The sequence below is a fragment of the Ornithodoros turicata genome, chromosome 5 (assembly GCF_037126465.1).
Source record: "Ornithodoros turicata isolate Travis chromosome 5, ASM3712646v1, whole genome shotgun sequence".
NCBI classification, from domain to species: Eukaryota; Metazoa; Arthropoda; class Arachnida; order Ixodida; family Argasidae; genus Ornithodoros; species Ornithodoros turicata.
Window position 1 is genome coordinate 6106530 of NC_088205.1, and position 25734 is coordinate 6132263.

At 44.8% G+C, this 25734-nt stretch overlaps 3 protein-coding genes across 13 annotated transcripts in view; all 3 read right to left on the reverse strand.

Moving 5' to 3' along the window:
• Positions 1-1226, reverse strand: part of LOC135393825 (regulating synaptic membrane exocytosis protein 2-like) — an 80999-nt gene extending 79773 nt beyond the window's left edge. For all 7 annotated transcript variants that reach the window (XM_064624113.1, XM_064624112.1, XM_064624111.1 and 4 more), the window contains exon 1: positions 771-1226. In XM_064624113.1, the coding sequence (XP_064480183.1) occupies positions 771-928 (158 nt within the window). In that variant the 5' untranslated portion in view covers positions 929-1226. The remainder of the gene's footprint in view (positions 1-770) is intronic.
• A 6152-nt stretch (positions 1227-7378) lies between these two features.
• On the reverse strand, positions 7379-18570 carry LOC135393827 (probable peptidyl-tRNA hydrolase 2). The gene is made up of 6 exons (XM_064624116.1): positions 18429-18570; positions 18045-18192; positions 17750-17839; positions 16804-17006; positions 14696-14810; positions 7379-11586 (listed from the first exon to the last, which is right to left on the reverse strand). The coding sequence occupies exons 2-6, from the start codon at positions 18180-18182 to the stop codon at positions 11500-11502; spliced, it is 633 nt and encodes a 210-aa protein (XP_064480186.1). The 5' UTR covers positions 18183-18192; positions 18429-18570; the 3' UTR covers positions 7379-11499.
• A 2460-nt stretch (positions 18571-21030) lies between these two features.
• Positions 21031-25734, reverse strand: part of LOC135393829 (dual specificity tyrosine-phosphorylation-regulated kinase 4-like) — a 117683-nt gene continuing 112979 nt past the window's right edge. For all 5 annotated transcript variants that reach the window (XM_064624125.1, XM_064624122.1, XM_064624123.1 and 2 more), the window contains exon 13: positions 21031-25557. In XM_064624125.1, coding sequence (XP_064480195.1) covers positions 25457-25557 — 101 coding nt within the window. In that variant the 3' untranslated portion in view covers positions 21031-25456. The remainder of the gene's footprint in view (positions 25558-25734) is intronic.

Consider the following 25734-nt stretch of genomic DNA (forward strand, 5'->3'; position numbering starts at 1 on the left):
AATATGCACAAAAACGCGTAGGAAAAACAGCGCTCGAAACGCTATCGTAGCATGGCATGGATCCATCGGTGGATCACGCTGTAGATTTCATCCAGCGCTGTTATCACCATTCACGTCCGACGAGGTCCCTTATCTAAAACTCTCCAAACGGCAGGCTATCCCGAGAGTTACAAAAGAACGAAAATACGAAAAATACTAGGCCTAGTAACCACAAGCGATCATTTATCTACGAGCTCTGTTTTTGCTCTGCAACGTAACTCACGGATTAGCGATTAAAAGGGAGGGCGGCGAAATCCCGTACACGATTTGGTCGGTACATGCGACAACGTAGGGGCACCGAACGCTGTCATTCTACATCAAGGACGTTCATCGCGGGTTACTCAGATAGGATCTGCTGTTACCAGAGCTATTCACGTGGTAAACGTGTGTCTGCTATGGTCGTAGCCACGATTGGCGTCTCGAATAGTACGTCGGTACGGCATGATGTGTGGGGGTTTCTGTCGACCAGCAGCACGATTCTATGAGCAGTCCCCGTCAAAAGTGGAACACAAGGCTTAAGCCCGGACGGAGCGGTTGACTCGAACGCTGGTTAATTACGCGTTACGGAGTAAATAGGAGTGTAAGGGTCACGTAAGCGAATTAACGCCCATACTGGACACGTGGGGCCAGTGCAGGGTACGAATTGCGGACGCGACCTCACGTGCAAACTCATTTGTCCATGCTTCCTTATGGCGGCGAGGCCTAGCGATGCGACACTGAGAGACACTCACTTGAGAATCTCTTTTTCTTTGTCTTCTTCTTCTTTCTGTCGTGCCATGACGGCCTCGATGTGTCGTCGCTCCTCTTCGGTGAGGTGACTGAGGTCGGGTATCATCGGAGGGGTCCCCTGCGGCGGGGCTCTCCCTCTCGGTGCCGCGGCCGACATCATGGGCCGGCCGGCCAGCACTGAAGCCAGGGGCCCCCCCTTTTGGCCGCCAAATAGCGGAAACGAAAACACGCTGCTCGCTCACGGATTCACGCGACCACATGGGGAAGCCGACGCCGCTGGGCCCTGAGGCTGCCCGTTCGCATCGCCCCAGGCTCCTCACACGACGCACACACACACAGGGCAACGCTACGCGGCCGGCCACCACGGCGAGCGCCCTGCCTGCCGACGAGTGACGTACGTCACCGTGTCACGTGGAAGCGAACGCCAATCCCAGAGCACCGCTTCTATTCGCCGCGACACTGGTGGAGTAGCGAACGAGTGGGGATGTAAAGGCGCTCCAGCTTTTCCCTGCAAGGGGTATCCCTTCTGATAGATTGTACTGGGGCGGCGTTGAACGGAGCGGCGGCAGCATGCAGCGCTCCCCGTGGGGGAATGACTAATGTTGTTACCACACAGGACTGCTCTGTGTCGTACGTGGATACGGGTTTCTTCTTTATTGTTCATCGTTGTTGTTGTTGTTCTTTTTGTAATGTCTGCTAAATTTTGATATTTATGTGACTAGTCTTCAGTGATAATGCGGGTGATAACGCGAATCCGAATAATTTTTGAAAAAGACGCGCATCTTAGTAATAAGGAATTCAGAACTTTGCAGTCTGGGTGAGTGCTGCAACATTTGGCGACCGTCAAAGTATGTTTTGTATCGCCGTGTTATGTGTAAAACGAAGACACGCAGCTCTAGTTTAAGAACGTGTTAGGATAGTAAACCTGAGAAACAATACTCCTATTAGATATTTCAAACATTATTCGGTTGTCAGTGATAATAAGACTTCATTTACAAACTTCAAGCCTTTAACAGTTGCCAAAGTATGCCGCAGAGGAGGAAAAAGAGCAGACGACGTCACACACCCACATGGAGCGTGCGCACTAGCGACGCCAGCGCCAATCGAAACACAACGGAAGCACCTTAGAAATAGCGGCGCACTCCTCCATCGAACGCGCGCGACAGTGGCCGCACTGCCTCGTTCAGCCTCCCACGCCGCCACTCGCGTATCGGCCAATCGGTTTTCACAACTTCCGGGACGTCACCACGAGCGTAACTTCCACGCGTGATCTATCACTGGAGCGCAGCTTCAATGGACGCAGAGGGCGGTTGCTGTTTTTATAAAGTCTCGGTTACTTATTCAGCGTACACCTACGGCTGTTGAGGGTCTCCTTTGCGGCATGTGTGCGTAGTGGGACTGCTAAAATGCTCGTAGGCGATGGGATTGGGCCCACGTTCGATAGGGCGGCCTCGTGACGTCGAGAAGGAATGGAATTGTCTCTCAATACACGCTGATGTATTACGCGATGAGTTAGAGCCAGCTAAGAGGAGTCGGAAATAAGGAGGGAAATAACGCACGGATTGCGAATTACTTGATGCTGTTATTCCCGAAGAAAGGAGCAAGGATTCGCGAAATCGCAACCACGACTGTTTCCGAACCCAAACGGAAAGCGTGCTTCACCGCACCAGTACACTTCCTGCGGGAAAGCCGGCTTTACGGTTGGTCGTGACATTTTGATTTCGCCTCGGAATTTCGAGACGAGGGAGCGCGGGGAAGACATTTCCCAAGTATATTTTTTCCCTTTTTTTTTTCTTTGTTTAATATAAATACGAAATCAGCTATGGCGTGACAACTTCGCCGATATCTCTAGCGAATTAGAATATCAAGATGTAGTCACAGTCGGAAATTCTCACTTGGTGGCAGGGTACAAGTTGCTTACATAGAGCGTCTTTCGCGGGGGCTAAATGCGGTGTGCTGAGAATTTCAATACACGTTAAAGAGCCCTCTGGTGGGCAAAATTGATCTATAGACCGACCGGGCCACTGTGGCGTCGCTTATGATCATAGTTGTCTCGAGACGTGATACCACGAATTATGATTATCATTATTCTCGTAGGAACCCCGCGTGTGACTTTTTAAAAATATGCACAACCGAAGTATGTATCACACAATACTGTGATGTTGGAGCAGTATCATTATGCAGTACGTTTACGGGTCTCCTAGTTTTCTTTCGTACAGTTCAGCTATTATCAGCTACAGTATTTTCTATCGTCCAAAATTGAACTCTGTCAACGCGTCATTTCTGATATATTTGTCCAAAACTTTATCGCGAGATGCTCGCTTTGTGATAGCATGTAATCGACGCGCAAGTCAGGGACATTCCCAGGATTTTCGTCTCGGGGGGGAGGGGGGGTGGGGTTGATGTCCCGTAGGGATGGGGGTGGCACCCACATTTACTGCTTTTCTGACATGTTCGGCCTCTCCGACAGGCATTTTGGGGGAGGGGGATTTTTTTTGGGGGGGGGATTAGGGGACGTGGGGGGTTGCTGGGCAAATCCTTGTCGCCAGTCTGCTGTAAAACACTATCGTGCAGCCTTGCTATCACGAATCGGATCAATGCTGCCACCCGTTTGCACCCCTGTTAGGGTGCCTCGTCATCGTCTGAAAACGTTTTCTTATATTCTGTAATTCAGTATTATCACCGCGAAGTAACTGTGGCTATGACAGGCGTACAAACAGATGGTGAGAGGACAGCATGAAGGAGTGCGAAACAGTGTGCGTCCTTGGCCGACTTCAGTCTCCCGACGTCCGTCTGGGACGAAAGCCAGAAATCCGAGGGGAAATCTCAGACAGCACAGCCGAGTGAAGGATTGGAAACTATTTTATACTCTGACCTTCCTTACCTTCGTTGCCTCAAAGTGACCTTCGCGTAATCACATGTGCCCCTAGTGTTTCTCCGTGTATCACACGATCGACATTCCCCAGAATATACCAGTGGAAGATGCGCGAAATGTCGTAGCTTTCCGCTGCCACATAAGCGCCAGTGCTCAACGTCATGTATTTTCGTGCTCTTCAAACACATGGTGAATGTTTTGTTTTGTGTGTATTTTTGTTTCCTTCAGGGAATGGAACCGTCTGCCATCAGAAATTAAAAATATAAAAAAAATTCTCGTAATTCAAAAACGAAATAAAATGTTTCACACTTTCCACGGCTTCACGATCTTGTTGTTGCTTCGCTATCGTCTATTACTTGTTATTAGTGTTGTGTCAGTATGTCACTAGTTAATGTTATGCTTACTGTATGCTTAATGTATGCACTTACATGCTACAATATGTTATTAGTATGTTAGCATGTTACTATATTGTCATTTGTTGTGGTATTGGCGTACTGTACATTTTTTAATTTGTGCTTAGCTAGCCATAATCAGTACACTATAAATTGACATGCGGTTATCTGGCCACAATTTAATGTAAGGGCTCACCGTTGTATAATACTTATTAAGGAGGAGACTTCAAAGAGGGGAATGTTCCCCCTGCCTCCTCCGTCCTTCCATGTTTATGCGTATGTATGCGTCATGTGATTAAAGAAATTTAAAAAAAATGTCCTGGGCACCAGCCACAAGATATTCCGTAGCAGACGACAGTGCCGATGGTGTCGTCTGCTATGTGCGCAGTATTCACGCCCAATATTCTCGCGCTGTGCGATTACTCAACATAAATCGCGGAGGAACTTCCGCCTTAGTGAGCTGTTGTATGCTTTTTCTTCCACTGGAATATTCCGCCGGAATGCCGCGCGTATGAGGAAACGGTCCCTACGTCGTTGCAGACATCCTGTACGCGCATAACTGTCCTCCCGAATTGTACTTCTGAAAAGTTTTATTACAAATGTCAATGCAAAGATTCTGGGGGGACCGTTCTTTGTAGATAAGTATATACAAATAGTTGAGAGTAGTTAAAAACATGCATCCATAAACGAACGAAAAACAAGAAAGTAGTCTCCGTGAATCATGTGTCACGGTCTTCATGTCACGGTGAATCATGTGTCGGTCACTTTAGGTCACACCCATCATGTGTACCTAAAGCTCAAAATAAAAATATTTTGATTTGATTTGATTTGATTTGAATAAAATTGGAGGAAAGGGGTGGGGCCAAAAAGAGTGTCCTGGAGGATAATTTCGATGTCTAAAAGTGCAACGAGATTTTATTTGAACTGCAGGGAAATCCGACGTTTAATTAATTTTGAAGCAACTCGCATACCCTTAATTTGTAGAGTTCAATGGAGACTAGAGTTGGTCGACGACTCGTACGACATCATGTTACAAAGCAGATCGTTCTCGACTGCAGAAAACTGGGACTTCTTGTGGAAGTATCCAGTGGCCTTTGTAGTCATGGTCGTGACCGGTCATTTATTTGGCATACTTTGCGCTGTGGTTCTGCTTAATCCCTAGCTGTTACATCACAGCTGCAGCCGTAGAGATAGCTGTATCAGGGAGGTTTTGCGGCGTTGATCGTGGTACAGTGCCCTAGAAGATTGTAGTGGAAAATGCGACGCTCCCTCTGTGAGGCTCTTGAGGCGGATGCCGCTGGGGGGCGCTGGCGTAGTTACCCCGAGTAGAAACTGGCGCTGGCATACCGGGTTATCTCCCTCCCTAGGACTGTTATTTGTGTGTGCGTGTCTCTCTGTCAATTATTTCTTGTTACTTTTATCAAAAACTTTTACTACATGACATAGTCTACTGGCATATGCCACATAAAACAGGAAGCACGCGCAATGAGGGAAACAAATTTATGCGTTTAGGTATGTAAAGCATATAGCTATATGTAAAGCTATAACGTTGGCTAACAAGAAGTATAAGACACAAGATTATTACGTCCACAGAGTATGAATATAAAAAGCACAATAAAACTGCAATTAAATGCAACATTAGATGCACATAATGTAAGAACAAAATTTTACTGGCAGGTAAAAAAGACAAGTTATGTGCAGCGACTGAGCTTGAAATATTTTGCACAGTCACGTTTCTGTGCTTTGGCTCAATTCAGCGACTGAAAAAAATTCTTTTTGCTCATTTGCTCAAAAATGAAAAAACTCATTTGCTTGCAATGTTCAGTGCAACCAATGGCATCATATCGTGTTCAGAACACGGTGTTCTACGAAGAAGTGCAATGACGACCATCCGGCGCGGATCCGGGAGGGGGGGGGAAGTCCAAGGGTCCGAACCTGAACATGGGGTTCAATAGACCAATCCCAGAATGCACCTGGCACTTGTCCATAGCGGACCCCACCCCTCGGGAAAATCCTAGATCCGCCCCTGACTTCCATAATGCCTTCATGGTGAAGTTCCTGCGTACTGAAGCAGGTCGTAAGCACGTTTTCCGAATTTTCCACGAACCTTAGCATAAAGTCTGGTGTGTATAACAGGCTCCCCTTGCCCCCTTCAGTGATTTCCCCAGAAAGTCACTGCTGGGGGGGGGGGGGGTAAGCCTGGTGAAGGTTCCGCTTACGGAATTTTTCTTAGATACGTAAAGTATCGTGCCACAATGGTGACACATCTACACAGGTTTCCCGTTTTCTTTGTACATGTTATTACGTTAGAACGCAGTATATTAGAATATAGATTCATTATGAACGGCATTTCAACGTTAAGATGCATAATCGCATGACCGAAAGAGAGAAAAGGGGGTGTCGCAAAAATGCAGGAAGGGTGAACATAGGGAAATCCCTGCCCCGCTTATCTTTCAGCTGAGATGCCTGCAGGTTCTGTACATCATTCTTGTCACTAAGCAACAACTTTCTATGCATGTCACACTTTGATTTAGACAGGAATTTTCCGGCAACATCGGGCCAGCATTGCAGCAGGGCACGAAGCGATGCCTCTCTACCGTCTTCTTCTTCTCCATCGAGGACTAGCACACTCAAATACCGGCAAAATTTACAGGAAGGTTCTCTATTTTGATGCGTCACACATCGCCTTATTTCTGAGTCACCAAAGCATCACGCAAACCACGCGAACACAGCAAAAACACTGCAGCGGTCATAAGCGCTTCACACGTTTCTCCTCGGGAATTCGACAGCAGCGCCAGGAGATCCAGCAGCGGCCGTCCGCTCGTCCTTCCTCAGCTATTGGGCTGAAACCGGCTCCGCTCTTTCCACTACATTCTTCTAGGGCACTGTAATCGTGGCAAGCGTCGGAAAAAGGATCTGACGTCACAACATCACGTGGTACAGTTGATGCCACCAATGACAGCACACCATCCGCAGCACCGCCACTGGCTGGCGCGGTAGTGAATCAAAGCGCAGGGAGAGGGAAATAAACTGTAGCTGAGCGAAAGGTACGATCGTCGCCGCAGCCTACATATCGCCCGGTATCTTGCAAGCGAGCGTGACATAGCTTATGCTGCGGTCATTTCACGCAGTATGTCGCGAGAACGCACCCATCGAATTCTACAGCTGGCTAACCTTTTCAGCGACTTTCATCAACTATTATGCCGAAACTGCAACATAAACACCCCCCTCCCCCAATTTTTTGCAACACCCTCCCGTGCTCACGGTTCGGGACATAACACATCAGCCCAAACTACGATACACATGGAAGATGGCATAACTTACACAAGTCAGTCTACGTATGTCAATTATACACAGTGTTTTTATTTGCTGTGAAATTATTCTTTGAAAGGCCACAAAACTTGTGATGCAATCAATTTAATTCCTCGCGTGTTCCATCAAGTCATGTAACCAGTAGCATGTAGATAGATAAATTTATTTCACACTTAAGGTGTCGAAAATCAGGGCAGAAAAAGCAATGTATGCTTCCTGATACCAAGCCACACACCACTATTATTGATCAAAACAATTCAGCCACCTTACCTCGTAGCAAAAGGCTACGTTTTTGTGCTACCTGAGTTTGAAGCTACTTGATACACAAAGTGTGACTTTGATAGTTCTGCTTCACCAGTACGTGCTCAGAAAAACATTGTTCAAAAATGACTCAGAATTCTTCCTGTATAGCAAACTATTCTGCAACACATCCTCAGCATTCAGTGCTTGCCACTAGCAAAAACGGGAAAAGCAAAGCCATTTGTGGGCCAAGTGGTCCGCAACTTGCTCTGAACCACAGCACAAGACAGTGTACGGACCTTACAAGTAATAACAGCTGCAGGTCCTGCAAATTTGTTTTTGTAGAAGGCACTAAAAGCTGAAACAGAGGTGCTTCCCGTTCATTTCCCTTTTGAAGCCTACATGATACAAAGCACTACAAAGCAATTCTTCAAGAATATCAAAACAAAGTGGTCAAAAACCACATTTCACCAAACCAGAAACAAAGCCGTAATTCAGATGTGTGCTGAACTAAACCTTCAAATCTGAATGTACATAAACAACACTTTTGCTTCACATTGGCAGAAACAGTGGGTACAAAATAAGCAACGTAAAAATTAATACATGTTCAGTAAAGAACTTCATTTTTACGCGTGTTCTTGACACATTTCTCATCACATGGCAATGGCCGTATGTAGGACATGCTTCACTCATATCTTTTAAGTCTTTATGATCAACATGTGACAACTGTAATACCTCTGGCTTGCTTGAAATGACTTATATGCCGTACTAGAATGATACAGCTTACATATGAACCTGAGTCCAAACTGACATTATTTCAGTCTGATACAATGAGTTGTTCACTCGGTTAATAGGTTTCAAATATTACATCCACAGAAATAGTTCACACATAGTTCTCAAAAACTGGTAGAATGCACAGATGCTTGCATTCTTTTAACCCAGTGGCATACAGTAAGCTCTTGCATACAAAGCAACCACACAAGCTGATACATGCCTTAGCTCTGATGTACTTTAAAGGGGCTGTAATACTTCAAGATTGGTGCTTGATTACATCATGTACTCGTTATGCTGCATACCAGCATAATGTGTGAAAAAGAATTATTCTTCCACATGACAAGGTCATTGATGTGCATGCCTCATGAGCCTCAGCCATTTCAGTTTGTTCTCAGAAGCATGTGATGTCGCGTGATGTCAGTGTAGCATCACTTTCCACATTTGTGGAGATCCAATTTTGTGCGCAATTGTTACCAATTTTTGTGGTAAAACATGGAATGCAGGCATTGATATAAATAACTGGTCAACATCCCTCTAGGGCTACATCATTTGCCCATAACCATACCGGGTGTATTTATACGGGGTGTACTTTTTAGTGCAAGTCCCTGAATTAGCTACAGACACAAAGCAATGCATTATGCAGATTATTTGAACGTCTAGCATTGCGCATCCTAAAACCATTTGTGTTCTTTAGCAACAATCCACTTATTTTAGATAAATTTTTGTTCGCTCAACCTTGACGAATATCAATTTCAGAGGGCTGCATGGAGAAGCATGCTGCAAAGAGGTACAGGCAGGTGGTGCTGCTTTTATTAGCTAATATAGGTGATTCGCAACACGGAAACCGCATCACTTTAAAAATAAAGAAAACGAGTAAAAATGTTAGACATACGTCAGCAAAGTTCTCAGACATTGCAAACAGCAACGTGTCATACTTATTTTTCTGATGCGCAATCTCACATGCAATGGTCTACAATGACAAAGTATGAAGGTTTAAGAAACACACAGTCATGGCACGCAAGTACACATTCCCTGATATCATGCAAAATGCTTAGTGTATTAAAAGAACAGCTCTATTGAATGCAGCACCGCAGTTATCTCAAATTGAGTCTATTACAAGGCAAGCTAGTAAAAAAAATATAAAAAAAAACAGAACACCTTCCTGTGCTATGAACCTGACCCTGCAGAGCATGTTTGAAGTCAGGAAAAGCAGACACGAACAAATGCAAGATCCCATGACTGATGCCATGCACGGTTGTTTCAGCGATTCTACCGTCAATATGTTGTACAGCTCGTGTCAAGGTTAACTTGAACACCTCTCCAGGCAGCAAAGTGAGAAAAGAGCCACCCTGGCAGTGCCCAGCAGAGAACAACGCCTTCACCACGAGTGTCACCCTAAACAGATGACTAAAACACCCCCTCCGTTACTTCTACTAAGCCCCACCAGGGTCTGCGTGCCCGAATGGTGTTCAAGTTAACTCTGATGCTAGCCGTACATATCGTGCCCAAGAACACAAAATTTCATAAGTCAACGTGCTGCATTTCTGGGACACCGTTACCAGTGGCAAGGCAGACACCAAAACTTCGGTAGTCAGAAATGTACTAACTCCTTGATAATCGTGTAAACATATAATTGTGGTCCTAGATTAGTTTCTATACACGAGGAAGAGTTTTTATAAAAGAATCAATCATCTACGGTGTCAAGAGCCCACCATCTTCTTTAGATGACAGAGGAGAGCTGAGACTCTGAAATTAACTCTACAAAAAATCCTGCAATGAGGTACGTGACATGCTTCAAAGTTATGCAACAGCCTCAAAGTAACTAGTACTTATGACAAAGTTGATGATGCCACAAAACTGACGAAACTGGTATCCACACAAGGCTCTGCAGGGGATACAGGTCATTGAAGCTGCTAAGAGGTTAGTGCACTATTTATCGGAGGTAAATGGAACAAAGATGTAATTTTCGTATGAATTTGAAGGATCTAACTTGTCTTCTACTGTATGCTTGAACTCTGTGATTAATCAATTAATTAATCTCTTTTACTCATTCAGCTCTTCACCGTCGCCATTCACTTCATTATAAATGTGGTACTTTATTTTGGGAATATACTAACTTCCACACCATCTAATGACAGCAAAAACCATGGGGCTTGTGCGCAATTTGAAATGTGAAAACATCTTAACATTCACATCTTAACACACATGATGCGCACATAGATCTGGGGAGCAGTTTGGACATTAGTCTACCGGGCTGAGTAGTCCTCTTTGTTTTCTAATGCTTCATCGCTGAACTATGTATTTTGCCTGGAACGAATACTTTTTTTTGACTAGTACACACCCTACACTGAAAGCACTTACAAGCTACATGTAACATGTCCCGACTTGTATGAAGACAGGTACAGTGTCACGCAGCTGATATGGACCAAATATAGCATGGAATGATAATTATGTTTCCACTGGCACGCTTCTACGCTAGAACTGTGCTTCAGATCAGTTTATCAAGCACCACCACACTTAACAGAGCACCAGCAACTTTACTATGTCATAAGGTATGTCTAGAATAAGGAACTTAAACTGTACCAGGTTGTTTATTTCTGCTTAAAAAATAATCACTACTGAACAGTACAACGTATTGCTATTGCTTATGTTATAAGCATAAACAATAAAAGATAAGCTTAATGCTTTAAAACGCTGCTTTTGCGCTTAGATGCCCTCTAACGCTGAAGCAATATTGTTAATGATTGTTCTGGAAACCGCAGGAAAGGTCACGCTGCTGCTTTTTTGGCAAACCCTGTTACTCAAGTAGGCGACTGCGAACAAAAAATGTTCGGAGCATATGGGAGTGAGCAAAAGCATCCTAACAGAACGTACTATCCTTGTTTAAAAATATGGGTAGTTCATTGATAGACATTGTAATAGCCAACGAGTACAGCATGCTCTAGCCTTGTAGCAGTACAACCAAACCCCACACCTTCGCAGTAACTTAGCACAAGTACGACTCTAAAAGGGGTATGTGCCACTGGGAGGATGTTCGGCAAACAGTAGGAATGAAATAAGTGGCAACAGAAAGACCACATATTGCTCAACTGGCTCAGCATTGTTTTATCACAGCACGTTGCACAAAAGGGGTCAAGCTCAAAGCAGGCGCAGGCCACCGGTCACTTGATCGACGATGTCTATCCGGCCCATGATGCCCAATACTGTCACAGAGCCCGGTGCGATCTGCGAGCAGAAAGAGCACAGGCCTTATGAACGGAAGTTCCAGAGAAAGAGAAATCTCTGTACACATCCTGATATGTATTATATAGATATATATATATACTGAAAAAAAAAAAAAAAAAACTACATATGTGATAAATTAGTGTCGCACAAGGAACTCTCATCCTGCACATGCACAAGAATCTGCAGGATATTAATGCATGTACATTCAATCAGCATAAGTAGAAGTGTAGTAGCGCGCTTTTCTGAATCTTTATCAAGACCGGGTCCGTAGCGATTTCAAAGGACAATCTCTAATTATCACCGAACATGAAGAGTACAGTTACTAAACAAAGTAGAGCTTGTTTGCTATGATCTTCAATGTAATGATAATTTCCACATGATGGTCAAATTGCTAGTTCATGTCAGCACACCCAAAAAGTAAATGAAGCAAATCTTCAGTAGAATGGCTGCCATGAAGGTGCATGAAGGTGCATGAAGGTTGCTTCCAGCTACAAGTTCATTGAACAGATCTCTAAAAGTCACTAGGTGCCACAAGACCAATTCTTGAGGTCTCTAGATAATTTGCAAAGCTTACCATGAGTGTTTCTAGTCAGTATAAATATAAATGTAGCTAATTAGAAGCAAAAGGAGCTTACAGTAACTAACTTAACTAATTACTTACTAAGTTAACTAATGTAGCCACATGCAAGGTATAGTTTCACAGATTAAGCAGCACCAGTCACATCATGAACACCTCTTGTCAGACTGTAACTAGTGTTCCTTGCAGGGACACAACAGCACAGTCAGACGTACCATGTTTTGTTCGGGTAAAATATCTTTTCAGAGAGAAATGAGGTCACAAGCAGTGGAGGCCATAACTATAGAACCTATACTTTGGAACAAGCTAACTTCTACAGATCAGCTCTGCCCACACACCTAACAATATCTTTGATTGGCTTAGGTGGGTGCATGATGCCTCAGAGTCACAATGTAGCACATCTGCACGCTTCAAGCTGTTGCTTGTACACTGATCATGGTTCACAAAACACTCGTCGGAGATGACATGCTTAGAGCACACTTGCATGTTTTTAAAGCAAACACGTAAAATATTCCTGCGAACCAAATTTGTGAATCGATCCCCCCGTCTGCATGGTGTCCACCGGCATGTTGTATGCCACACTATCAATGTGCACACTACGTACCTGTCAGCTGATATCACGGTATGTCTGATGCATAAGACGGTTTTGTCTAAAAAAAAAAAAAGTTGTCTCGAACGTCATCTCATCAAAGATTGTCGTCGACGCCCCCTGGAATTTGGAGGGTGGGGGAAATAAAATAGTAATGAAACAGAAATCGCATCGAATTATGTTGTAGCTCGATGAACTCTCAGTTGGATATTCGAGGTAGTTTGAAACTTGCCTCTGTGTAGTGGTTGGCTTAATGCGTGGGTTGGTTTAGCCCTTATAATTGGGTTGGCCATTCTATAGTCACTAGGTACACAACAAACAGTATATATATTTCTTATTGTGTTTGCCGTACTGCTTCGAAAACCGCCAGAACGGTGCATACTTGCTTGTAGCCACTGGGATTATCCTGAGTGAGTGTTGAAGCAGGCGAAAATCAAATATTGTATATTTCATACTTCAACATTAAGCCCTAACCAAACAAAGACAGAGGGAGCTGACTGGACAGAGCACCACTAACAACAGAAGCTTTATTCAGTAACAGCATAAAATGCCTTTTAACAAAAACCCTTGCATGTACGAGGCACTCGACATATCGCCTGCGTGCCTTGCTCTGCAGTTTCGCGCCGTCATCTCATTTTTCTCGAGCCTCTTTCATATTCTGCCCAATCAGGGTTGGGGGAATTACTTTTACATTGTAATGCATTTACTCGAGACAGTTTTGTAAAGAGATACGTTACATTACTTTTTCATGTTTAGTAACGTATTTCTCGTGTTGACATTACTTTGGTTTTACATTTTCCCAGAAGACTCCAAATCCCATGTGGTGTCTGAAGCACAGTTATACATTACCGGTGATAATGATTAGTTAATGCAAAATTGTTACGTATGAATGGTTTCGTCAAGAGATGAGAGCAGTAGGCAATCTAAATGCATAATCTAAATGGGCAACCATAGGTACGATTGCAAAGTAGGAGCTGGCCCAAAGATTTCACTTGAACTCCTGAAATGTCTACCGTGACAACATGACATTAGCCGAAATACGTCGCGACGCCATTTCTCGCATACGCGCAGCACAGCAGACGCGTATTGATGTTTTCTTTTTTTTTTGTGCCTCTAAGTTTTCTTTAATAAAAATCACTTTGGGAGAGATTAGTGTCACTGACTGAAAATTCGGACTGCTCGGTAATTCGGACCGATTTTGTGGCCTTTTGAAGTCTGAAAAATCGGTCGACGACGTATTTGCACCACACATATATGTTATGTAGCTGAAGGCTTTGCGTTCATGATTAATAGAACTGCGTAAATGCATGCTAGCTGGTGGACGGCAAGACGAGAAACACGAACGTACACATACGTTCGTATTTTTCGTGTTGCCCAGGCTCTGGCTTGTTTGGTCATGGCTTTGCGTTCGGCACTGCATCATGACGACTAAAATGCAAACGTTGCCAGTCTTCACAACGGTAATGTGGCGAAGGTGAAGTAACCAGCTTAATGGCCATGCACGCAGTGGAGAGTGGGGCAGCCAGGGCTTGGGCTGAACACCGCACCTGACCCCACCGAAACATCGAGAATTTTCGATTCCGACCAGAATTTTCACAAAAAAAGACCCAACGCCATCCCAAAACCAGCTAAACCATCCACAAAAAAAGAAGTAGTAAGCACTCGCACCTGAAAATATGGCAAAATATGCACCTTTCATGAGAAATATGCTACAACGTGCAAAACATACATTTATATATGCACCATAGAACCCTTCTGATTGGTCTCAAACCAAGACCAAAAGTGTTTTCTCATTGTCCAGATATGAAACCATATTGAGAAAAAAACATGCATACGCATAAAAACCCATTTTATGATATGATAATTTTAAAAAGCTGCTGCTTTCTGACAGCAGCAAGCTGCCTCTGCTTCATTACTGACACATAGCACAGAGCAGCAATTACCTGTGTTCGCCCGGCATCTTGAACAAGGTAGGTTGGCAGGCCAAGAGACATTGCCTTCTGTTCCAGCTCCAGAAGGTGGTCCGCAGAGTTTGCCTTTAATGCTACTTTAGTTTCACTGAAATACAAAGTGACCTTTGTACAAAGGAACGGACACATGCTCAGACACATTGTCAAACAAAAGCAGTCTTTATCTGAGCATTCTAGGAAGGGCAAAGAGCGTCCTCTTTAGCTCCACATACAAAACCACAGTGTCATTTCACGCAGAGGTCAAACGTATTTTCCCTTGCAATGCACACATAAAAGTGCTTGTGATAGCATTTTCTAAGAATATACAATTGCATTATAGATTTTGAAGCAAAGACAAAGCGGATATTGATTCTCTGTGAGCAAAACAAATACAGCCGACAACCATTTTCTTGGACTCCAATATTTCCTAGTTATTTTACTTTTCGGACAACACCAGCAACACCGTCAAACTCCCCCCACAGAGGCACTGTATTCTGCACACTCCATTCAATATTATGTACAACTTCATGAAGGAACAGCTCGGTTTGCCATAGGCTCAGACCTGTTTGACTTTTTGGAGGGCACATCGTGGATTTCTGAATATGGGCAACATGAGTTAATACATCACCCTTGTCAGCAAGTGAGGAAGACAACACAGAGGTTGTCACGCTGGATGCGGATTAAGATGTTACGGCAGTTCAGAATATCAGGACGTCAGTATCTGCCACTTTCCTACCATGTCAGCAACCACTCAATATCCTTGGGTGCATCAACAATACATACAACTGCATCTCTTTGGGTGAGTAAACAAAGTGGTAAGCTAGCACACACTGAACCTTACAGAGCAGTAGTCCAGGCGGTGTGTCCGGTATTGAGTGGACGGAAGCAAGTTAATGTTTAAGGGGAGCTCTTCCATCAACCACAGCTATTGCTTTCGCAATCATGGTTGTCACCATGCACCTCAATAGAGCTACAGTCACAAAAATTTCCTGTAAGCATTTTCTTGCATCTGTTCATGATAGAGCAGACATATATATTGAGAGCTTCCGAACCCTCTGACTATTTCAGATAAAGCCCTCGGAGAAAATGTGACTTTTTGGTTCCTGGCTGAAAATTTAGACTACTTGATTTTTCGGATCGATTTTATCGCCAGATACAGCAGCATTTTAGCACCAAATATCGCTGGGGGACAGTATGTACTTTCAAGTAGCAGACAGACAGAGCTGCTGAAGAATGACGGTATAAACCCAAAGAGTGAACAGCGTATGAGTTCTTTTAGTGCGTTAGCATTAGAACCTCCAAGTTGGAAAATCGTGGTCATCTGTCTGTCGGATGTGTGGAGCGTCTGTTTGTCTGTCAGATGGATGTGTGAAGCATCGAGTTGTGACATAGGGTGATAGATATGAGAAGTAGATAGTAGATTTAGATAGTAGGTGGTGGTGGTGGTGGTAATCTGGTGGTGTGTAGTGTTGATGTGGTGGTGGGGTAGCGGTAGCGATTAGTGATAGTTAGTGACAAAAATGAAAAAAAAAAAAAAAAAACAGAATGTGTCTAATGCAAACGCATTTCCGCCACATTATTTACATTAATTGTCCTTCAATTTTTTTTGTATGACTGTTTTTACTGAAAAATGAAATTCTGCAGCTCAGAAGGTAGCGGTCCAGCACTAGTGGTTCATTTTCTTTCTCGAGTCAGTCAATGTTCAGATTTCATGCATTCACGAAAGCAGTGAGTATTGGGATAACGCTTTCTTAGTGAAAAATTTGATCACAATTTGAACACACTGCGTGGTGCTGTTTTTGCTTCCAAAATAACCGCTCTATCAAGTTCAGCACAGTGCAACGGAATATCAAATAAAAGCAGACTGCCATGTGACTCATGTTTGTAACTTGGAAGGATTATGTAATATGTATGCAGCATTGCCATATCGTCACTATATTTGTATTTCATACTAAATAGGTGATAAATAGATGATATTTCTACAGTAAATAAATGCTGAATAACAACCACCAAATTTCCTTAAAAATATACGCGTATTAATAACCAGAAATCATAATTCTGCGTCAGTTCAAGCTTACATGTCAAGCACAATGACCACTCACCCGAACTCTTCCCACAGCACGAGCATGTTGGCATACTTGCTCTCATCTTGCAGCAGCAACCTGTGCAATCCTATACATGCGTGGGCCACCTGAGCTGCAATTTTCCCCGTTCCCATGTCAAGTGCAGTGTTCACCGCAAAGACCATCTTGTACATCTCTGGCGCGTCATCATCTTCAGTATCACTCTCGTCAAGGTCCTCCAGCTGTTTGGGAATATTGGAACAGTTGGGGAAACAGCTGAAAATCGTGCCGGTAAACTGACGTTCGGTATGAGAACAAGTGGGGGCAACCAGGGGTTAATCGGAAAGTTTATATTTAGTGGTAGCAAGGGTATCGGAGCGTACCAGACCCTACCAGTGCCAGTTTTCCATTGTACTTGAATGGATTTCAATGGCCGTATTCACCACCACAGGCAAAAAAATCTCTACTCGAAGTTATTTGGTGAAAATGTGATGAGCTTCAGAGTGAAGATCAAAGTCCTATGTTATCCACAGGGTTGGTATACTGCTTTTAGGACGGAGTGTTGATATGCTGGATTTGACTATGGACCAAGTAATTCTGTTATAGTGAGATGGCACGAGAGGTAAACCAGTAAAAAAAATCGATGTTCATGCCTTAAAATTGCAAATCAACAGCAAATGAAATGCTCTTACGGTCCTGGTGCACCCTCAAACTAACCTATCTTGGAGGCAAATACTGGATTTGGCAACTGGATCGCTGCTTTTGATATCATGTCAACCGTCAACTCGAGAAAAAGTTTTGTCCCACGGCACGCCACTGACAGTAAAGTAGCATCGCACTTCAGCCGAGGCACCAGGCAAGGCACCAGGTGGAGCAAGTTGAGACACACTAGTTGCACATACGTGTGTCTATCTCCAGCCTGTGTGTTTTTCTTTGTTTTTACTTGGGAGCACATGCTACATAGGAAGGTGGTTGCCGAACTCACATCAAACGGTGCATCAATATCTGTGTCGTTGTTTTCAAAAATCCACGCTGCTGCAAAGTCCGGCCCTTGGTTGCCCGTGTAGTACAGGGCCTGAAAAAGCGACACTTGCGTAACCGTTGGATACTCCTTCATCAACGACGAACGCAAAGTTCCGAAAAAACCATCCCAGCTACAATGCAAACCTAACAGTACAACAGTTTCACAACAAGATACTCTGAAACAGGTTGGATCGTAGCACTCGATGTTTCCTCAGCCTAATCAAAGCGAGGTACCAAAAGCCTCGATGCTCATTTACCTTGATAGCTGCATTTCGAGTAATTCCCATTCCTAAGAGGACCTTCAGGTAGTTTTCATTGGGCGTCCACTTCTGAGGACGAGCCACAGGTTCAGTGGGATTCTCCTCGCCATCCCCAGCTTGCCGTTCCTCGTCCATAGCTGATTCGCTGTATACAACAGTTCGCAGAAAACAGATCTATGAACGCTGCAAAAGCTCTTTACCAATCTTTGTTCCCTACAGGCTTGTACAGAGCACGTATACGACGTATCATATGAATCAAGTACACCACCTTCTGCCGTGTCGTCATGTACCAAACGTGTGCCAGCCAGAGTAAGTAACTATTACAGCTAACAAAATTTGTGAAGAAGGCTATACCAGCCAACCGAAGCATTGAATTCTTACCGGCAATGGGAAGAACGGTGGTTATAAAATGCGTAAAAATTATATTATACGCGATATTGAAGCAACTGCTACCTCCAACGCTCAACACGCACAACCGCCATGCGCGTTGGCATCAGTGTTGCTTGGCGTCAAATTCAGCGGTGACTATTTCTGGAGGGAAGACATTGGGCTGGAAGTGCGATTGATACTGCAAATTCAGTAGCGCTTTGGTGCACCCGAAAGACAAGAGGGGTAGAGAGGGAATATAAAGCGATACTGGCTCGCTTTCAATAGAGCAAGTCACCATCACATGTCGTCTGAACTTGAGCACTGCAGCGCCGCACCGCTTTTGTTCCTCCATGCCTCTATGGCACGCTCGTGGACTCGTGGAGGAACTTCTTGGAACCATGAAATTCACCTTGGACACGGGTTCGAATCCGCGCGCCGGGTGTACGGTATCGGTATACAGTACAGTATCGGTCTAGCACCAGTAACTTCTCCGAGCTTCCTATCCCGAGGATCCTATTATAGTAGGCATACATTAGGTTAGGTTAGCGCACCTCAGTGAGGTTAGTTCAGGTTAGGTAAGCACAGATTTGGTGGAGAGGGTTCGGGGGTCGCAGCCCCTCCTCTAGGCTGTGCCGGCCTCAGGCTCTCCCGCCTTGCCTCCTGAGAAAACATGGTGGACCATCTGGAAGAAACTAGCGGTATGGCGCTAGCGGTAAAATTTAGTTTTATACGTTTCATACGACATTCCGCGTTCGTCTTCTTTTTTTTTTTTTTCCTCTCTTCTGTTCAAGTAAAAGTATTATTCTTTCGTTTATTTTCTTTCACTAGAAATAAAACAAAAAACGAGTGGTGCGAGTACGGAACTACATCCAACTACAGTTTTGTTCATTTTGTTACGCCTTGAGGATCAGAAACGGTTCTTCTAAATTCAGAAGCCTAGAGGTCTAGTTCAGTGGTTTTGATAGTTGTCTCGCAACGTAACGCTGCGAATTATCATCATGGTCCAGCGATTTATCCAGAATCGCAAGCGCGCAAGGAAGGCTGTGCAAAAATTGAGTGAAAGGCCCTTTTACAGTTACGTCCAAGTTGTAACAGGTTTATGTATCACTGCCGACATATGTTTCAAGCTAAAAGTCCCCTGTGGCCCTGTCCCACTCCTGTAGGGGGTGCACAGGAAAGAGGGGGAGAGGGGGGGGGGCGGTCGCCCAACGTTTGGGACGACAGGGGATCTGAATAAATCACTGGTCTAGTCCCATGGATTGTCCCAGTCTAACTGTGAATCAAGTATAACTTGCACCTCCAACAAACAGCGAATCGGGATTCAATTTGTTCCAGGTTCTGCTTTTATTACCAAATTCCTAATACGAGAGCACTGCAGGCAGTACCATGGGTGTCCACAAAACGTGAGTTAAAGCACTGGTGTGAGCCTCGGATGCGATGGTCCGTTTAAGCGGAATAATTGATAGTCGTCATGATAGTAGTCATGATGATAGTAGTCGGGGATAAATCATTGGAATTCGCACGGTTTGAAATTCCCGCGCAGAGGGACGCATGGGCGACGTCAGTGTGACGACACTGCAACGACACGAGGGCGATCCCTTGGTCCCTTGTCGCCAGGCCTTGTTCGCTCCTGTTGCAGAGAATAGGTGAGAAGGAGGTGTGGGAGAGGATGTCAACACGTGACCACCTTGGCGGGAACGTCACGGGAACGTTACTCGAACTGATGAGAAGATTCTCCTGTTTGCTCGTCCCGTGGGTGCGAGTACACTGTCCTTTCCCACAACAAAGGACGCGTAGCTTTGGAAACACGTGCCCTCTTAAAAGTGATGGTGGTGGTGGTGGTGGTGGTGGTGGTGGTGGTGGTGGTGGTGAAAGGGCTTGCCGTTGTCGGCCTCACGTATGTGGGCAACGTCACGACTGACGCCCTGGGGAAATGTGCGTCCTGGGCCGACTTCTAGGGGGAACTGTGCCGACATATGTCTGAAAGCGTCTGAGGAAAACCCAGAAAAACCCCAGACAGCACAGCCGGTACCGGGATTCGAACCCGGGTACCTCCCAGTCTCGACGTGACATGGTTAAAAGTGAGTTTCACCACATAGCACGCTCCTAGCCAACCATCATCCCGAATGACAACTTTCTCGCCGGGAGGCGGAGCCTATTTTGTCTATTATGCCGTGCATAATACGTGCCGTGCATAATGATGGTTGGCGAGGAGCGTGCTATGTGGTGAAACTCATTTTTAAGAGAGTGGATTTCGAGCGAAAAGGCTGCAAGGTAAGTGGCTTGTATAGTCAAGTACTCCTGACAGACATATTTATTTAAATTACGCTAGTGAGCGAACTTTCCATTTAATTGACCTTCATGGGGTTTGTTTCTTGCAATGCAAACATTGTGTGTGATTTTGTTTTCCGCAGAAATAGAACCCTTGCTTGTATCTGTTCACTCGCTGTCTCCCAACAAATGATGTCACGTTCCTCGCTCCTTTATACCTCGTGGCTTTTGTACCATTATATCCAGATCAACTGTTGGTGACACAAACCGGGATCGCTGGAGCCACTATACGTTTGACAAAAATATGCAAGGAACGATTACAGCAAAAAAAATAACGAGCAGGAACCATTGAGTCATCTTTTAATTTTGTTTTCATCCACACTTCACGATGTATATCTATTAATGACAACCACTTAAAGGCACTGGAACATCATTCTCGCACGAAACACAAACGGAACAGTAATCATCATCCACTGGAAGAAAATATAACAGGCTCTCGATTCGAAGGTGCGCTGATATTTATGTATACGTATATATAGATGCGTGTATCATACACTCACTGCAACGAAGTCATAACAAGCTCTCAACAAATGACAAGTGTGCAGGGAACGGGTACACAACGTCCACTGTAATGTTACTGTACGTATAGTACTACAAAGGCTGCCCACGGCAAGCTTTCCAATGTCATTTACAGCACGAAAGACCAACTACTTAGCCACTTCGCGCGGCCCGTGGTATCGGTTGAAATACTACAATGCACTACAAGAAAGTGCAGCACTGGAGCTGTTCAGTACTGTTTTTCCCCTACAGCAGGTCATTTGTTCGTGGTAGTACCAAGGGGGATTGTGAACCGATCTTGCAAAGCGTCTCACCTATAGTCGTACCCACAACCGACGCCACATTCACGCGACCGCACGGCGCATGCGCGCCGCTCCGCTGGTGCTTCTCGCCCTCTCTCTGGTTGAAAACAAGATAATTAGGGTAGATTAGCACGTAAGGTGCTGAAACTAAACCCGCCATTTTGCGTTGGTTTCTGTAATGAAGTTACGTCGCGATTTCGCGAGCTGCTACTACGTGCGTTTGTTTTCAGCCAGTTTCGACCGCGGCACGAGATGGTGACACGTAGCTGACTGACATATGTCACACGTGACGCCATTTCGCGCGCATGTCGGCGTGCCAATCCGCTGTAAACCGCGTGCGTGAAGCGGACTCGAGAATTGGCAGTCAAACTTGATTCTCACGAACATTAAGCCATTAAAAAGACAAAAACGAAAGGAACCCCTTCATAATCATTGAAGTTGAAAGTTAAAGGAGCACTGAGGTATCCCCCAATTTATTTATTATTATTTTCGTTTTTCGGTGCAGAGTGTTCTCCATTGAAAAAAAAAAAAAAGAAAGAAGAAAAGAGTTCCTGCAAAAGAACGACAAGCGTAGGTGACCCACAGAGCGAGCGCGAGGGTCTTGTTCCGCGCACCTTTGAAAAATTCTTCTCCTCGTGAAGAGAGCGCATCGCAGAACGAGAGGACGTCGTGACGTATGCTACTCCCCTCACGTGACCGGTGACGTACAGCGGCACGTGAGCTGCGATGAAAAACAAAGAAGCAAGACGCGGACGCCTTCGCCATGATACGAGAGCATCGTGTCGGCCGTCCGCGACTGCTTTTTCCGACCGTTTTTTTTGTAAATTCTATATTGCGCAGTTATAACGCACCGCAGAGCGAAGATATTTTGCACAGTGACTCCTGGTGGACAGCTTGACAGACGAGGCAGGATTTTGAGCTATGCTAAATGTCACCTCATTTCTCTTTTAAGGCTCTCTCTCTTTTTTTTTTTTTTTTTCTTGTTGGGGAGACGGGACACCTCTTAAGTCGATAGTTTGCAAAACCATAGTAGTAATTCGAAGGTTCACGACAGGCTTCAGAAATTCATAACATAGTCAAGGCTACCAACCAAGAAAGGGTAGAACAACACCGGCACTACGTCACACTTACTCGTTAAGAAAATAGTCACGCATCTACAGCATTCGGCTACAACACCACATTCTAATTAAAGAGCTCAAAAGCATTCGTAATTATGGTGGACAATCACGATGTCATTGAGTATTTTCTGCGACGTCTTGACCGTTATACACGAGGCGTTTGTGCACATAAGACTAGCAGAAATGAGATTCAGGGTTGTGAGATTCGCTAAATGTGCATTGCTATGTGCTCGCAAAACTCTAATGTAACATATACTGCAGCATTTTCTCACTAAGTCGATTTCACTCTCTTAATTAATAGATGCGTATTGACACACTTTTGTTTTTTTACCGTTACATCCTCAAAAACAGTATAGGCATCTATGCATAAAAGTCACAGCACAGACGCACTATGCAAGTATATATGCACCTAAGAGCATCAATAAATAACAATCTAGAGAGGCACGAATGTGCAGACAACATTGAATAACTGTGCCGACATTTCTTTCCAGGAAAATATGTGGGGCATGCGTGCGATCAATTAATGGGGCGTGTACATTCGGTGGTGTATTAAGGACCAAACAGCACAGATTGTTAAAGGAGCATGGACAGCACCTCGTGATGCAAACGGGAACTCTCACGCAAAATATTTCCTTTGGGGCCGCTCCGTGCTTGCGTGCGTGACGTCAACTGATGCGAACACCTTTATTGGTTGGCGAGAAAGCGTCTGCTGCAATGAGAGAGCAACGCGACAAGTCGACCTTGGCGGCGCCAAATAAGACAGGAAAGCGTGCACCTCACTATTGGTCGCATCAGATGACGTCGCAGGCCGGCACGCTGAGAGAGGAGATTTTCTGACCCGTGAGGTTGGAAGCTCTTTTGCGTCCTAGGATAGCGCGTTGAGCTCGTACTTTTTGTGCGAATATTCGTGCGTACTCACACGTGCGATATTCCTCAGAATACTACAGTGGAAGATGCGAAAAACGTCACAGCTTTCTGCTGTCACATGAGTGCGAGCGCTCAACGTCGTGTCTTCACTTACACGGCAAACCGAAACGTGGGGAATATCCTGCGACACTCACAAAATAATCCGTAGCAGACGACAGGGAACCACGCTGGCGGTGTCTTCTGCTAAGTGTCGTCTGCTAAATGCGCCACTGCCGACATCGCTCCGACGCACCGAGTGAATGCTCACCATAACACGGGACAGAAGTTCGGCTCCGTGGGCTGTGTTTTTGCTTTTTCTTCCACTAGAACCTTCCTTAGGATGTCGCTCGTGTGAGTATACGGTGTGTATCCCACCCCGTGTAAGCGAAACTACTTCTGTGATACTTTTAACGTGCCCTTCCATGCTCCTTTCAATCGCACGAGGACATTTATGACGTGCTATTGGAAGCGCATTTGGAATAGTAAATTTATACGAGACAAAGATTTGTCCGCAAGTTCAACATTCCAGGACCCAGGCAGGGTACAGCTGCCTGTATTACGCTTCCTAATCTTACGATTCGTTTCGTCCTTTGTTCACCCTACAGATGCTTGCATAATTTTTCTGCCATAACTCATTATCACTGTGGAGTAGAGGACAAACGTACTTTTATACACAGTCGCGAAACATGAATGGCGGACAATCATTTTTTATACGAGGCAGTTTATTTTTTCGTTTCACAGAACAGCACGCACACTTTGACGGTAATTTTTCTCACGTTCTACGTTGTTCTTTCTTAATGAACATTACATGCACGGTGTCTGACCGCATTGTGGCACACAACATTGGTATGCATTCATCTGGAATGTTATCATGTACTAACCGTGTAAGCGACGTGCTGTCCGCGCAACATACACAGCAACGTGGATCACACTTAGTCACTTGGAAACGACACCAAAATGCATGTGCCAACTTCGGCTGCCTTCGATGCCCGTAGCTTGCGTCATGGAGCTCTTCTCTACAAAAATATTGCAAGATAAAAACGTCACACGCTTGCTCTATATGCATAATTACTTCTCAGGATATAATTATCTCTACGAAATTTGTACGTCACCGGTTGCGCATCAATATCTATGCGAGATATCAGATATCACAATGTAAGAAAAACAAATACACGCGTATTTTTCATTGTTCGAGCCGCCTTGTCGACAACAGTTGTGCCGATTTCGTATTCGGGCTGACGTAATAACCACGCCGCACATAAACGTCACTCGAATGCTGTGAATACAGTTATTTGGGAGACATTCGTTCCCCGACGGCGACGACGTAAACGGAATAAAATTTCACACTTTCGAGCTATAATTTGACACACGTGCCTGAAGACATCTGAAAAATTTGTGCACATCGTCTATAGTAATTTCCCGTTCACCTACATCCAAAATGTTCTCATCGTACACCATATGAACGATAATTTGGCCGTCAATCGCAAAAAAAAGAGAAAAAAGAAGAAAAAAAGAAAGAAAAAGAAACGTCAAATAGCAACAGGAACGTAGGCTCTACATTTTCTTCTTTGGTCTGCACCTCCTATTTACACGTACCACACCGCGGTACACCTTACAGCCGATTTGTTCGTTCGGTCAATTTACACGTCGCTTTCCGACTCGCGCAGCCAAGAAACTCTAGCTTTCCCTCCAGTTCGACACCTTCTGTCGAACGAAGAAGGCGGCTCCACAGCCGCAACGTAAATTTCAACGAGCATGGCGCACAACGCTTTGGATGGGTCAGCGAGCGACATGGATAAAAGCGACAGACTGATTTGAACACGCGGCTTTCTGACGCGGAGTACACAGTTCATTGTGGGACTGCTCTATTGCGGGAAAGCCACTGTCACAGGATCGGTGGAAGGAACGTCCCTGAGTCGCCCAGCGGGTCCTCCGTTGATTTGTGATTGCTGCTGCTGCTCGCTCTGGCTCCGTTGCGGAAAGAAGCTGCAAGAGAAATGAACGCAACGGTAAAATTAAGCCAAATGACGTATGCAATGGCCTGATCACGTAGCTGGTAGTGCAAAAAGATGCAGGCCGTGTTGGTTTAATAGAAGCACGATAAACGGTCGCAACAGGGAACACAGACTGACATGGACAGCGTTCACTCCATAGCAACAGGGC